The sequence below is a fragment of the Cardiocondyla obscurior genome, linkage group LG02 (assembly GCF_019399895.1).
Source record: "Cardiocondyla obscurior isolate alpha-2009 linkage group LG02, Cobs3.1, whole genome shotgun sequence".
Taxonomy (NCBI): domain Eukaryota; kingdom Metazoa; phylum Arthropoda; class Insecta; order Hymenoptera; family Formicidae; genus Cardiocondyla; species Cardiocondyla obscurior.
Window position 1 is genome coordinate 4,294,295 of NC_091865.1, and position 16,999 is coordinate 4,311,293.

The following is a 16,999-nucleotide window of genomic DNA, read 5'->3' on the forward strand; positions in this document are numbered from 1 at the left end:
AGAAAAGAGACGATAGAGACAGACGGATTATTTTGCGGAAAAGCGGAAAAGCGAATCTCGCGAAAAGAACTACGAATCAACGAGACTCGTCACGGGCGTAACCAAGTTGTTGCAATATCGCGCAAAGTTTGTAATTGGATTTGATTGTACTTACATTGGTTCCCCTCCTGCGCACCGAATGCAACCAGCATTTTTGCTAGCGGCCTGTTGTTGCTAAGCACAGCTACGTCCAGCGGTGACAAGCCGTCGCTGTTAACGCTGCAAAATGACGAGATTGCAAATAGCTGAGTAGCAAAGTTTACTCTTTACATTCGTTTTACAAGGGACACACAGAGTGAGAAGGGTTCGAGATATTTCGCAATTTTTCTCTGCCAAACTTTTTACTTTGTTTCTTTTTTGTTAAAAACACAGCGCAACTTAACGCGTCGTTTTACGCAACATTAAACCCTGTCTAACTTTATTTCACCTGCGCTTTATATAAAAATAAAATCAACAAGTTTTTATTGAACCTTTGTATCAAGTTAAGACGAGATTTCCGTTGAAATAAAAAGTATAGAGATAAACTTGCATTAATATTTATGTAGCACGTAAAGGGTCGATAAAGATCTGATAAAATACACATAGTCTGGATTTCCTCTCTGAATTATAAACCGATGTCTTCTCTCTCGCATTTTCCAATTTGAGGGCATCTCATTTTGCGACTTGTCTCGCCATTTGGTTTTCTTCGTTAAAATGGAAAAATTTTGTTTTATTCAGGCAGAAAATCGTAGAATTAATGAGATTCACTCTGAAACATTTAATTACTTTTGCCGACTTTGCCCAGAACTACTTTGATACATAAAAAAACGGGGGAGGGAACATCAAATAAACGTTAACGATATAAAATAGTCCCGGATAAATGCTGGCTAAATGAATTTCCCAGTTTTACGTCATCTATCGACTTTCCGCTTGCACCGAGAATTTGAATTGCGTTGTGTTACAACTACCGGGCGAAATAAACAGTTGTAACTTTTTTGCTGCCTACGAATCATTTTTATTTAGCTCACTCTCGCGTTTTTTAGTCGCGGAAATTCGGCCCTTCTCACATGCAGAATATTTTTAAATTAAGTTTATGTAGGAACAAAAAGTAATTGAGAATTTTTTACATGTTTTACCTTTGGTATAAACTACTATTGAATATATCGTATAAGATAAAATTGTCAAAAATTGTTGCACGTAAAAATACAACACAATCCCTGACGTCAGGAGAATAGTATTTTACCAATTTATGATATTAAATTTATTTTATTTTCGCGTAACTTTATTTCAATGTTCTTACGTCTATTGGAATCATATTTTTATATTTAGATTTATTTCTTTTTTCCTTTTATTTGACATTTAATTTTGACTATACTTTGAGTCAACTTTTTCAACAATACGAAATGAAATAAAAATGTATACTCTGTTGAGCGTTAAAATCATATGAATCAAATGTATTTTTATTTGTATCGGTAGTTCTGAGTTCATAAAAATTCAAACGTCTATGGTATGATTTCGTCAACTTCTTTCAATCGAGTCAGTCAGATCCGTTTATCTCTACGTTAAATCGATCGTTTAAATTGGAAGCAACATCGTGTTCGGTACGAATAATCTTATTAATCGATAGCTAACGTTTAGTCGTAACCATTGATGGACTGAATCAAAAACTTTACTGTACGTAATACATCTCAAGCGACAAATAGTTGCAAGATTGTTGAAAATAAAAGTATTTTCCGCAATTATTCTACTCGGTTCTATTCGCTTCGTCGAAATTTGCGACTCATTTTACATTCACGAAGAATATTGTAACGTAATTTAATACGCTGCTCTGGCTGAAACCAAAATTAGCCTGGTGCAAAAATTGCTGCTAATAACTCGTAATTTCGTTAACGGTAACGGTTGACGAAGTAATTAAGTACCCTGCGAGGAACAATTAGAGCGTTAAATTTTTTTTTTATTTATTCTATTATTCTATGGTAATCCTCTTCATTTATCTCATAATCCATCATAGATACGAAAGAACGTAAAAGCTTAAATATTTTTTTTTTGCATATGATAGCTTGCACGCGAGATATACAATGACTTAAATCTCTGGAGATACACGTGGAATCGAATCGGGATGTCGATTGTATTTTTAGTTGAACAATTCTTAATAGCGTGATTGACTGTTTCTGTACCAGTGCACCTTGAAAGTTTTTGCTCGCTCGTTAGATTAAAGTTCATCAAAGTAATGTGTATTATTTCGAACAAAGTTCTCGTCAGAATCACGGTTGAATTTGTTGAATATTAAGAGATCAGGCATTCGTTGTTCGCGAATTTGAAAAATAAATACTCGATCTTTTTTCGCGCATAAATTTAACCATTTATACATACATAAATTATCTAATGACACAACAAAGTGTTTCTCATCATTTCGTTACTTTATTAGCTGCTTTCTTTTTTTATCGACATATCAATTACCTTAATAACTCCTCAATTGCGTACGTATATCAAATATAATATAAATAGCCACTCACCTATTTATGTCCACATCGGTAGATTCCAAAATAGTCCTCGCTTTATCCAAGTGACCATGTTCCACAGCCGCAAATAGAGCTAAAAATAAAAGTGATAGCAACATCAAGGTTATTTCTGATTGTATGTAAAAATTTGTCGAGAGTAAATTCGGTGGAGCCAAAGAGAGAGGAATATTTCAGAAATTAAAATAAATAATAAGAAAATACCATGCAGGTGTATGTTGAGGGATTGGGCCGAGAGAGGATTTATGTGTATTGACGATAGATTATTTAGTTGTTGGTGAGGTTGTTGTTTCTTCTTGCCAAAACCCTCCAGGAACTCCATCCCTTGCAACGAGTGGAACTCTGTGTTCATGAAGAAACAAAATAAAATAAATAAGCAACAAATAAACGAACGAAATGTAGGTAATGCGTAAAATCAGATAATAAATAGCAAAAATATTAAATGTAAAAAGGGAAAAATTAAAGGGAATTGAAAGGAAATTGATTGCTTATTGAGAAAGATAAATGCGTGTAATTAAATTTGCGACTTTTATATTGAGGAAATTAATGCATTTTATAACATTGTAAAAATACGTTCCATTAATCGTAATAATAATTGTTTGTGTTTCAATACAATATCGTTCAATTTTTTAAATAAATGTAAGACGAGCCCTAAGAGTTTAAACAAACGGAAACAACGACTCGAGAAATAAAAGAAAGAAAGAAAGAGGAATAAATATAGGCTTTTTATTTCTTTGGCGAATTATCTAGCAGCTCGTCGTATTACAATTGACTCGTGCGTTTTACTTGAGCCACTTTCACGACTAGAAATTTTCCCACGTGTCGGTAATGGTCTAGAAGTTAATGCTTCACCGTTTTATTTCGTGATAAGTCTAACTTTCTTTTTATATCTCACTACAGCGGTTATTAATTTGTTCAGCGTACAAATATGCCAGTTAAAATTAAATATGTTATTTTATCGGGCGGGATTTAAAATCTCTCTCTTTTTTTTCTTTTTATTGTTATAAAGAAAAGGGGTAAATCGATAATTTGCCGCGGAAACTTGAACTAACTTTCTAGGGAGTGCTTAATTGCATCTGGCGCACAAACTAATTAGAAAACTTATCGATCCAGCGTACTTGATCCCGATGATGTCGGGACGAAAACTCGCTCCTGACCGAACCGCTCGTAATCCTTCGTTTCTTTCGCATCTCTTTTTCTGTTATTCGTCATTTTATTTCGGAAACTATTGCCACGTTTGCTTGTCCAAAAACTGGCGATGTTATCGACCGTTCTGATTTTACAGGATTTCGAAGAGCATGTCTTGACGCCGTCGTAGATTTTCTGATTCTGATTTTGCAGACAAAGCGTCGCGTTTTTTTTTTCCGTCTCGTGTATCTTGCAATAAAATTTAATCCTCGAACGATCATATTCGCCGAAAGACTCGGTCGTCCTTCGATTTTCGTTTCTCGCGTTAAAACGATCACCCCGCGTTTGGCAAAGACGACTCAGAGGATCGGTCTCGCATCTAGGACGAAATGTGTTTCGTGACTCTCCGTTCTCGTGATATTCTTCATCCTCGTCCTTGTCTCGCTCGTAGTTGGTTTTACGATAGAAGGGCCGGTTGGTCGCGGCCTTGTGGGAATCCACGACGACCGTCAGGACATCGCGCTCGGATGAGGTAGCGTGCTCATTTTCGCCGTCTTGTTTCTGCCGTTGTTCCTCCTCCTCCTCCTCCTCCTCCTCCTCCTCCTCCTTCTCCTCCTCGACTTCAAAGAGGAAGCTCGAGACGGAGGAATCCAAGGAGCTATCCAGCACGAACGTAGGGTTCTCATAAAACACACGTTTGCTTGTATCTGTATCGCAGGGCGTAGGTTTGTTCCCAGAGCTCTTCTCTCGAATGTCTTCTTGCGAGCTTTCTGCGCTGTGTCTTCTTCGAAAAATGTGTATAACTTTCGGTGATTTTATCCCTTCGTTCTTTGTCGAGGGTTTTTCCACGTCCTTGCGACCCTTGCCCATTAGTCTGTCAGTCAGAGATAGCTTATTCTTCAGATCCTTTGTGATTTCTCGCGGGTCAACGTCGCGATTTAATATCGAGATCTTTCGAGGACTCGAGGATGTCTCGCCATCCGTTTTACCCCGAGACTCGGCATTCTCGAGATTTTTCCGTGGACTTTTCGAGGACTCGTCGTTGTTTTGAGATTCTTCAAGAACAGACAGGTTTCCTTTCTGAACGACGCGATCTTTCGAGACGGACGAGAAGTCCAAGCCAGCGGTTAGTCGCAAATTCGCGTGATTGCGTATCTTTGACATTAGCTTTACGGATGCTCGGAAGGACCTCGAACGCTTCAAGGTCGACATCGTGTTACCCGTGCGACCCGAGGAACGCCTCGAGAGTAGTTCCATCTTCGGGCTAGATGAGGCGGATTTGCGAAATTTCATTTGGGAATCGCTTAGCGGTTTCACTTGATTTATCCCAATGTCCTATCGGGATATTCGATCCCTTTGAGAGCTTCGATACGCCTGTATAACTCAATGCGACGAGATCGTTTTTCGCATATCGTCCGTTTTGTAAATTATCGATAATAGGGTATTATTATTGTTGTTGGCAATAGGGCACGTTACCGCTTCTCTTTGGTAAGCCGGAGGCCTCGGCGTTTTTGCGAGCCTCCGTAAATCCGTAAAGTAATTCTTTGGCTGGATAAAGCTGCAAAAAAGTTATCGATACCGTCATTTGCTCGATTTTATTATTTCCAACGAAGGGCACACTTTTCTCTCGGATTACACAACGAGGGAAAAGGATTATATCCGTTAAAATATATGTAGACGTGTGAATTTCTGAAATTGTTTCAAAACTCGTAACATTTTCGTTGTCTCGATTAGATTAGTCCGCGAATTAATTTACGAGTTCTCGCTTCGATCGCGAAAAAGAATATCTCACGAGCTTGCCTCCTCGTTTGCAACGAAACCGATAAATATTTACATGAGATGCTAGGGAGAAACGGAAGAGCGGATAGCAATGAAAGGGGATTAGCACGAGTGATACGACGACGTAGATCGCTACGTGACTGCCGTCTCTGAAACGATTTTATTGTTTACTTCGGGCCACGTACTCGCTCGATTCCGCCGCGCGACAATTGGTCATTACGAAGAAGTGGACGGAACAAGGCCTCTTCCTCCACGAACAATTTACCGGGCCAATCAAATTTATTGCTGTCGTCCGTTAGTCGTTAAGATCTCGACGATAGCGATGTGTAGGTGCTCCAAGATCAATGACAAGATCGCTGCTGGGGTGACTAGCATATGTCGAACGTACAATAAAGCGTTTGTTCTCAAGCACGAATGCAAGAGAAATTACGTGCGAGTTTCGATCTCTTGAATAAATATATTTGAAGAAGAAGATATCGATGTTTGATATCATCAATATTCTATATCGGGGGAAAAAAAAAAAAAAATTGGGACTCATATCGGGAATTCAAATAAAGAATCAATTCACGTCGAGACGCATCGCGCACATCGAACGAACGAACGCAATTTTCTCAAGCGGTTTACGCTGGATTTTTCTACGTCGCTCCTCATCGTATCGAACCGTGGCTTTCTCCGACTGAAAATTCATCAGCGTGTTATTCACAGAACGGTGATCGACTAAAATATCCTTCCGTAGGTCGTGCCAGTCTGTTTCTCACGAAAGCGTGAACGTTCAAGCGTACTCGAATCGATTGGAAGGGGCAAAAATTGGCCGCTCTGCCAGTCCAGATTGGATCTCATTAGAAATTAACGAGGGAATTACTGATCAGCTAGACGTTTGCAAAGTAATTATAGTCTGTAGCCAAGTGAATCTTTGATTCTCCGATAACACATTTTGAATCGGAGAAGAAGGTATAAGCGCTCAATTGGGGGGAAAGAAAAAGAAAAATATAAGGTAGAAAAAAAAAAAACGAAAAAAAAAGTACGCTCAGACGTTTCTTCTTTCACCAGACATCGCATTAATCATTTCGACAGGGTCTCTTTTTCTATTTTCCTTCCTTTCTCATTCGTCTTCTTCCGTACTTCCGCGTAAGTCACACAATTGTTATCACGATGAATCGACCTCTTTATGGAAGCGATCCGGACTCCTTTTTAACAACGGCACGATTCGCGACTAAGTCTCAACTCATTTTTCTACTTCGTTACGGACGGTTGTTTACCCCTTCGGAGCGTTGTCCTCGTTATCGGCCTCTGTCCTGGTGATAGGCGACAATCTACTTCCTGTTACGAGAAGTCACGGTTCTTTGACGCCGCGTCCTAATGCTCAAAGATATATTATTACCACTTTTACGCTACAGAATTTTTAATCTCAAATAATTTTCTACTCTACATTTGCGCGACATTTATCTACGTAAAACTTTTGTTTTATTCGGAATATCTCTGGATTTATTAATTTATATTTGTCTCCGCTTCCTACCCTATAAAAAAAAAAAAAAACGGCACAAATAAAAAATAGAAAAGGAGAAAATACAATTTCGATAACGTGCAAATTTTTTTTGTACATTTCGTATTCAAAAAGCTAGGCTGTAAACGTTGGCGTGCCATTTTTTCCTGCTGCCCGTTCAAGTCCACGGCGATTAAGGTTTGTCTTATAGTATACAGAAAGCTACGGAAAGCTTTTAGAAAGAACGGTACTTGGCGAAAACATTTTTATTTGTTGGGAAACGTGAGAGAAGTTGGCGTAAATGTTATACGGAGAGAAGTCATACGAGCGTAATGTTGCAATCTAACGTCGCTATCGCGGGTGAAATCTTAAGTAATAGTCTCGCCATCGTGGAATCCCCCTGAGACTCTCGCGTATCGGTATCGGTAAACGTGTCGTTTTGCATTACGCAATGTTCGCATACGGCTACGAGGCCAGCCTCGCAAGGACGTACGTTCCGTTCCCTGTCTTGCCGCTCGACGCTCGAATACCGTCGTCGGCGAGCCGTTCGGAGGTTCCCCCCCCCCGTTGCGCCGGGGCACCCTCGTCGTGTTTTCCGAGAAGAAAAGTTGCCACGCATACGCGTCGGCACGCGGGCTACCTGGATATCACAGAGTAAATTCCATGCGGGCTGGACCCGTTTCTAAGCGTGACATCCGGAACCACGTCTCCGCACTTGCGGCCGAGGGTAGGGTCGTCTCTCGGATGCCATTCGGTCCGTTAGGGTCCACGCGGTTTTCGTCCAATCTTCGTGATAACACGTTGCCTTCGGGTAAATACCCATAATTTGGATATTCTAATGCACGTATAGGTATACCTGTATAATACTGGATGCGCGATATGTCTCTTCAGACTCTTGCTATAAATTATAACTGATTGCGAAGATTATTAATCCCTGTGCATTCGCCACTGCTGATCCGTGATTCCTTCGCTATTGATCCGTGATGCTGAGCGATATTAGGTACATTTCTTCTCTGCGACAGGCACTCCGAAGCAAGTGACCAATTTTTTTTTCTCAATTACACGAGATGAAAAAAGCATTAAACGTTCGACACGTGACGAAAAGTTGCACACAGAGCTGGAATTGATTTTTAGCGATTTACCGACGGACGGGTCCACCGCTTCGAAACGCGTCATGTGCGCGCGCACTTTTTACAACCGCTGTTGCGGTATTCCGGACGGAATCTGCCGGCAAAAAGCGGCTCCGGGGGGGGCTGATTTTCACTGCGGAACGAGGTCATCCCGTGGCACTTTTCCTCGACGTATTCCCGCGATAGTTATTGTTCCTTTTCGCACAATTAGTAGACCTTGAGACGCAAAAACCGTCAGGATTTCGCGCCGCGTTGCTCGCACGAGCTGCGAACACCAGCGATGCGGCATTACTGAAGGGGTACACATGCCAGCGTGACCCCCCGATCCGTGGCGAGCAAACAGCTGCCGGTCTAGGTGTCCCCCTCCAGCAAAGAATAGCCAGCATTGCGTAGCTTCGGAGAGAGAGAGAGAGAGAGAGATTGCCCATGCCCAGTCTTTCGGCACCGACGACTGCCCCCACTGACGAGCCAGTCAACTTGTCTGTCTGCCTCGTCTGATTACGGCAGACAAACGAATAGTCTATACGCCAGACGCGAACAAAATTGATCGATTCTTAATACAGTCAAAGAGCACGCCGTTAAATATTCTTAATACAGTCGCTCGTTTAATTCAATTATTACGCTGTGCTTTAATTTAGTTATAAAACTAAATATTTTTTAAACGATCATCAGACAGCCATTAGACTGGAATAAAACTGTTAACGTTAATTAATTAAATTTAATAATTTTATCTCAATTTTAATAACGTTCAACTATTTGATTGCATAATCAGTAGAATTTTATTAAAATGCAAATTGGGAATTTTCGAGTTTTGCCTCGCTTAATTTCAACCGTCTTATTTGACATAGAAGAAAATGAAAATAGATTACGCGACACGTGAGAACGTGGATTTTGGCAAAGCGTACGAGGTGAGGTAACTTTTCCATTCTAATTTTATTCCTATTACCTCAATGCTTGCCCAAGTTGACGTCAATGCTTAATTAGAGCGATGAAATTATGTCCGATACGCCCTGTGTTCTGCCTCGTTAAATTTCTTTGACACTCTTTATTAATGCGATACGTATTGCCCGGGGTGCAGTTTGATAAGCCTTTTTTTAGATTTCTTAAACGCATATACGAACAACATAGATGATAAACAATTTTTAACATATTTATTCTCGCACGATCGTGTTATCACAACCATGTTATCGATACATCGAATGGGATACATCTCTCACATATCCATCTGCATTGACAATTATACTAATTATCGATAATAACAGAAATTATCGTTAAATAATACGGTGGCCCGGGTTTATCATTAAACAACGATCTACCGTTATTCGGCGTGCGATAATACATTCGCGTCGAAAATTTCTCGATTGCTACGGCAAATCGAGCACGCTGAATGCTAATCACGTATAAACATCGGTTCACGTACGTGCACCCGCACGTACGCACCTCCGCGCATCTTTTTCCCCGTCCGTTTGAACCTGTCTACGTAATTAAACAGCCGGTTAGACAACGCCTCTAGCGCCCGCCGTCAATCGAGAATTTCTCGGTGTAATCTGAGATTAAACGAAAATTATCCAACGTGCTCGCAGAATTTCTCCGGTAATTTCGGTGCAATGTCAAAAATATGTCGCTCTTTTATTGCACATAAAAATGATATTAAGCACGCGCAACCCCCATCCATTAACTTTCATTCCGCGAAAGACCTTTTTTTATTCCCTATTTTTACCATTGTGCCCAATGACGCGTCGCATTTATTAGCCGTATAAGAGACTCGTTCCATTTGCATTTTCATGCCAGATCGGTCCAACGTCTCCGTTGGTCCTTCATCGAGGATATAACGCGAGAAAGGTGATTTGACTGACGGAAATCGCTGCGATTACGTTTGCGAAAGGTTGCGCGCTGTTTATCGCGTAGCATAAAAGTCACCGGAAATCCGACCTTCCCAAGATCTCGTTACGATGCATAGCTATTCGAGAGGCAGTTTAGACTACGAGATACCGAACGTTTCTTTGAATTTTTCTTCTCGTTTTAATTTGCCGAAAAAAAATTTGAAACCTTTAAACTGGCTCACATTTCCTCCACACATTGACCAAGCAGCGGTTATTACACCGAAATTTGTATTAACTTCGCCCCAAGTCTGACCGTAAATTTAAATGGCATTTATAGGTTTTCGTTTCATGAACTTTAGCGAAATTCAATATTTGGGTTTTAAAATTGTTAATTTGACGTGCAAAGTTATGACGTGCTCTTATAGTTTGTCTATGATAAGATAGAATGAAAAAAATAGAGGTAAGAAACGGAAAAAAGTTGATTAGAAACCGTGGCGCAAAACTCTCTCGGGAAGTTTATAGCGATTGTTCTACGAGAATTTAATTTCTATTCTGGGAGGATACGAGAACAATAGTCCGAGTTTTGTTCGCATGGAACGAGTTGTAACGAGCGAAGCTATGGAACACTTTTATTTCGTCTACCGCTTACATTAGATAGAAGATGCATTCGCAGTAATCGGATATTATCACGTTTCATAAAGAATAAACGGATGCCTGTCCATCTCAAGACGTTTCGCAATATGCTCATCGATCCGCGATGCAAATCCTTTATGACTAATAACGTCCGTTTTACAATGACGCGGTAATACACGGATGCAGATAAGTAGATGGTTGGAAATATGGTAAATCGCGAGAAATCTCCCGCCAGTCATTAAAGCTGCATCGGATATCGTGACATTTTCTTATGACGTCACGTGGAATCTCGTCGCACAGTTTCGGTTTCGTTTTCTCAGCGCCTACGCGCACCTTTACCCGTCGATAAAGAGCCTCACTTTGTCGGGAATAAAATTCCGGAATAAAATCCACAAGCGAGGGTATTAATGAAAAATTCATCGATCCGTAAAATGTAACGGCGTGGTCGACTGCGCTATTACGGACATAGCCCGCGTCAGTTAAATACGCCGTTACCGTCCCGTTTTCCGGCAACTCCGTTCGTCTTGCATATACGAGAAGTCTTTTGAACGGCCAATTGAAAGTTTACGCGAAATAAGGTCACAGGCCCTAGACTATAGCTCTTTCAAAAGAGAAACTTCATTATTAGTAAAAAATATATATTCTCTGAAATATTTTTTAAAATGTCCGGTGCAGCAAAGGAGGAGAGATGGTTTGTTGTAAAACATTTTTTAATTTGGTTTTTTTTTGCAATTTTCTTTTTTTTTTTTTACGTTGACGCGTTACGTTTAAATAAGCTTGTACAAGAGCGAGTACCTACTTTAGCCGCGAGGATTTTGTCCTCGTTTGTTAATTATGCAGCTGTCACCACGTCGCGTGCAAAGACGGTAACCGCGAACGAGGAAGTTATAATTTATCGTTTATCCAGTTTCATGCGAATTTTATAAGATCGGCTCATTCTTTATGATTCTATTTATTTTCTTCAACAAGATATAATAATCTTATCTTTTTCAAAAATCTATAATGTAATTAGATTAAAATAAATTGATCAGATTTTCATTGATAAACAGTAACATGGGAAATTTATTATCATAAATGTCTAAAATAAATTTCAAATTTGCGTTTTATTAAAATGTATCCACTTACACATCCATGTACACACATACGTATACATCGTGCGTGCAAATATTTGACGTTTTGTCGCTTCGTGCACAATTATGTATGCACCTGCATACGATCGATTATTGCGTGCCATGCGTGATATATTCGGAAAGAGAATATAATTTATTGAATATTGATTTTCTGTTTTACATTGTAAAATAATTTTCCGTAATTATCCATTAATATATTATTTTCAAAGATTACTTGATCAGATTAATAAATCGATAAAAAGATTAATACTTTATGTATGTGTGTAACGTGTATAAAAATGAAAAAGATATGAAATGGAAGAAATGGAGAAATTGATCTTTGTAGAATGAACGAAAAATCTGAACCCTCTCGTGAGTACCTATAGGCCGAATAAAAGTAGATATAGATTTAAGTCAAGATTGGCGTTTTCAATCTGCGTCGTTGATAGTACGTAGGATTTTCTATTTCCTGTATCGCTGTGAGCAAAGAGTTTTCTTAAAATTCCATTAAGGAAATTATTAAATTTACGCATAAATTTCAATTTTCCAACACGATTATCATCAATGATTTGACGATTTAGAATCGCCGTTGTCAGTTTGGAGAAACGCTTTCCGTGCACTCGCGTTTCTATGGCGTCTCGAGAATCGTTCATCACAGCGTATAATCGATCGGGGTGGAACGTATTGTCTGTCGTCAATGAGACGTAACTATATAGGTACACGTTGCACGTCTGTGCGATATTAGACGGAAAATATGACGGCGCAGTAGACCGCGGTAAACGCAGCACATGCGGTGATGCGGAACGGATGCACTCTCCGCGGAATCCATTTCCAACTGACATTGAGATATATATGGTACTGTCAGGAAATTGTTATGTGCGCGAGGACGCGCGCGCCTACGTTTTGCTGAAGGTACATAAAAAAAAAAAAAAAAAAAAAAAAAATCATGCATATGCGCATCCGTCGGGGTGAGAAAACGATGGGAAATACGCGAATCGAGAGGCTGATTTTATCCACCGGTAATTCGCGTAAAGACGATCCGTCCTATGGAATCGCGCGGGTTCAACCACGAAGCTGAGGCGAGGCGACGTTGGATATTAGATGCGTAATACGCCGTGTCTGCCTGTAGCAAGATAAAGTAACTCATTTAGCGTTGCAACGAAATCCGTTTAAACTGATGGCTGCACCAATTTCCTGAATTTGCATTGGCGATGATTTAGAGAATTGATGGAGCATGTTAATTACTTGTCGTAATTGAAAACTACCGTCACGAGAGAGATATTACAGCGAACAGATAGATCTAAACGAACAATTAATAGATTTTGTTTCATTCATTTCAAACATTTATTCACTTGAATATTTATGCGTTATATTGAAAAAAGAATTTCCAACGAAACTCCGCTTTATTTAATCAATTTTATATTTCGCGAAAAGTACCGCAAAACCCACTGAACATTGAATTTTTTTAGAGTATCGAATAGCATTTAAATAAAGTAAATGAACTTGACGCATTGGAAGATTTATGAATGATCCGAGACTGAATAATTAAAGAATTAATTAATTTTACTGAGAGACATTGGCATTCTTTGGCACTTTAACGGAATTTGAAACCCAAGATACTCCATATCCGCGAGTTTCAGATTCTCCGGGGAGTTTTCAGGCCGGATATGTAAATTTTAGCAATCGTTCCCCACGGCTCTGGGAAGCAGGTCGTTATTCTTGCGCGTATAAAGAATGATGGGGTTATTTATTTCCGAGGCACATCGATAGATTCAACAAATGAGAAAAAGTAAAACGTTCTATATATCAGCGAGATACATTTTTAACCACGTTTCAAGAAAATATTTCTACGTATCTATGTATGTACACCCTGAATCTCTAACGTCGATTTCTATTCGGCAAAACAATCATAGAGTATTTCGCGGAGAAAAGTTACGTTTCTACATCCGTTTGTTAAAGGACGAGTCTGACGTGCGTTGTAAGTTTGATAATTCGGTTTGCAGAGCAAACTCTTCGAAAACAGCGACAGCTGTACCCATTTACGACAGTTTTCGACCTAGTTACTAAATTTTTAACAAGAAAAACAATGTTCCATCCCGCTATCGTCTAAAGCGGAAGATAATCAGCGCACAGTGGCAGTGGGGGTGCAATTAACATCGTAACTGCAATGCAACGAGGTTCATAATCATAAACTGCATTCTCAGCGAGAATATTACGCGCAACTGCCGCACACGCGCCAGCAAGTACCAACTCTTATAAGAAAAAAAATTCTTACTACGATCTTCACTGCCAACAGCGTGTAATATCGCGGCTATATCCGTAATCAGCTATACCATTACATGCATAATAATATCAAGTAAAAATGCGCACGCAAATGCAAATTATGAGAAAAGAAATTTAATTATGTTGATCGAGCAATAAAATTCCAACTTCAATCGTTCCGCGAATAAAAAAAAAAAAAAAAAAAAAAAAAACGTTACTTTTTAATGCCACGTGTCAGCCAGCGGATACCTAATAATTTTTAGTGAAACGTGGGAGTCCGTTTGTGTATTTAAATTACTCGTGTTTTTGCGTTCTAGCTTCCAAGAATTTCGATATTTTATCTGCGCTTTGTTATATACGGTCGTTCCATATACCTACATATGTATATAATTCCGTCACTTTAAAATAATTTTTAAACCGTAAAAATATAAGATACACACAGGCTGTTATGAAAAGGCTATTTCATTCTCGATTATTCGTATTAATTACGTGTGTATTTGACGTATCCATTTTCTAACTTTAATCAGTTCTGATATTTTCCAATTTTCTAAAAAATTATGTTCCTCAAAGTTCTTGCGAGGAAATACGCTTAATAAAACTTTTAGCTTCGCTCAATGACATTTAGTTTTAGATCATCCGACGTGGAAAATTTATTTCAAATATTTCAAGACGATATTGAAAAAGTATTTTCAATATTTGTGAACGAAAGCTATAGTATTGTACATGTTTGCGTACACATTTTCTCACAATTCTAGTTGCATGTTATAATGTATAATAATAACATGCTGCATTAATTATGAAAAAGTGGGTTTTCTTAAAGCAAAATTTAATACAAGTTTAATTTCTTTTTAATACAAAGTTTATGATAAATTGATATTTATTTTAGAGGAATTAACTTTCGGAATAAATTCGTGAGCGTCATTTCTTCTTATTTAACATGTTTTTATAATTTTATCTCATATATTTCCAATTCAAAATTGATTAAAATTGGATCTAGTATAAGTATGACCTTTATTTTATTTTAATAAAATTTTGATAAAATTATTTTCGCATCGATAAATTACTATCAATTTCGTACGATTAAAACAATAAAAGTATTTCTGATTTAGACAGTAGTTTGTTCGTCCCAATGTTATTTTTTCAACTAAATATTAGCTAAAAAAATTTGTACGATAAATAGGAACAATTCCTTTAACGAGAAAAAAATAAATAGAAAAAAAAGAATCTTCTTTGGAGCAGAACTCATTTTGTGTAACCAAAGTGGACGATGCTCCCAAGGGATATATAGAAAACCGAGAAGAGGTAAAGAGCGACGAAGAAAGATTTCTCGAGAGAAGAGATGAGAGGATAATGCATTTTCTCCCTCGTTCTCTCAAGTTCGTCGCCAGGGCTTCTTATGCTACCATCGTTATGTCCGTATTATACAGTCGTTGCCGCTGACTGCACCAATGGTTTTTCATTGCAAAATACGCCGGTACTTCATTTGGAATTCCATAGAAAACGATCGTACCGTGAATCTCATCTTCAAACAGAGATTTTACCGAATCACTTACACAATGACAGACACAATCTTCGTATACTTTTCGATGAATTACGTGCTAGGTCATCTTTCATAGAGTTGCTAAATTACTCTAATGCATTTTTACAGCTTAATACTAATTATCGATGCGAGAATAATTTACAAATTTCGTCATTTCAATATCGTGCCGGATACCGCTTTAATATTGCGATTTAATGTCGAATTAATAAACAGCATCAAATGTGTCGAGATTACTCGAAAATGATAAATCTGCTCGCGAAATGGCCCGCGAATATTCATTATGCGCAATTGTTAGCAAACGGGCATGACAATTTTATTATTATCGGGTGCAAATTGTATCGATCTTTTAAATTTCAAAATTTTACTTTATGCGCACATTGCATGTATTTAGTTATTGCTATTCACAAACGTTAATGGTGCTATATAGAAAAGTATATAAAATGTTTCATCGTTATGTGCACATCGCGTTTTACTCAAGTTTATATATACCCTGAATTATACTGTAACTTATCGAAATATTAGTCTTTACATACTCAACTTAAAAAAAAAAAAAAAATAGATAAATAAAAAAATTAATAAAGAGAGAGAAAGAAAATTATTAGATTTAAATTATGTATATACGATAGTAAAACTTTCATCTAAAACTTCAATTCAATTTTAATAGTAATAAACGCTGTTATAATATTGCCATAATACTGCAGCATTTATGACGAAATGTTGTCAAAGGAAATCTCTCTTTATATGCAATTTATATGACAATATCTTGCTCATATATGTATAGTCATCAAGTTTGCTATTGTTCTAACCGGTCATACGACGTATTTGCCACGGAAGAGATTGCCGCAGTTTCGTGTGTTCGCGCGAAGCTGCATCGCGTGTATATCGACTGTTGTACTGTTGTACTGTTGTCCTGTGTAAAAGGTCTGATATGTGTCGCGCGCACGTGTCAGGGCATAGACATTAGATTCTATACTGAATTCAGCTTGATCTGTCAACTACAACGATTGACGCGTTGCAAATTTGAAAAAATAAACGGAGGGAGAGAGCGGAGAGCGTAACCGCCGAACGCGATTATCCCAAATGTCAGAAATTTTATCGGAATCATCCTTGGTCGATCATATTATTTTCAAAATTAAAGAGCGAAAGGTTTCACCTACGCGTTAAATCAATCTTTGCACGTTTTCATTGTTCTTGTATTTAAAAAAACGCAGACTAATAAAATTAGTGAGGGCCTTTTTAAAATTTACTTGCAAAGAGTACGTAGTTGAACATATCATAGATAATCGCAAACTATAATTTAATAACGGTTTGAGTTATCAGTTGCACCCTGCAATTTATCACCGCGTTACGCGATGCCACGCGATAAATTTCTGCGACCGCTGACATTTCACGAACGTCTATTTCGCTCTAAATCCGATGGTAATTTTCAAACGTGAAGCCGAGATGGGCTTATCGCCCGGGTTTAAAAATGTGATGTAATGATTGCAAACAAAAGCGTACCTGCTTGATGTTCAACGTGGGTTTCCGGTATTGAAGTGCGTCATTCGTACAACGCGAAAAAAGATGTATGGCAAA

At 38.4% G+C, this 16,999-nt stretch overlaps 1 protein-coding gene across 6 annotated transcripts in view; it reads right to left on the reverse strand.

Annotated features, from left to right (window-relative positions):
* Wake (wide awake) overlaps nucleotides 1-16,999 on the reverse strand; it is a 71,135-nt gene that overhangs the window by 11,001 nt on the left and 43,135 nt on the right. For 2 of the 6 annotated variants that reach the window (XM_070674170.1, XM_070674169.1), the window contains 3 exons: nucleotides 2,742-2,879; nucleotides 2,535-2,613; nucleotides 155-258 (listed from right to left, as the gene is read on the reverse strand). In XM_070674170.1, coding sequence (XP_070530271.1) covers nucleotides 155-258; nucleotides 2,535-2,613; nucleotides 2,742-2,879 — 321 coding nt within the window. Of the gene's footprint in view, nucleotides 1-154; nucleotides 259-2,534; nucleotides 2,614-2,741; nucleotides 2,880-3,655; nucleotides 6,974-7,567; nucleotides 8,464-16,999 lie in introns of those variants that run through there. The other 4 variants (XM_070674167.1, XR_011547651.1, XM_070674166.1 and 1 more) reach the window with 4 other exon arrangements.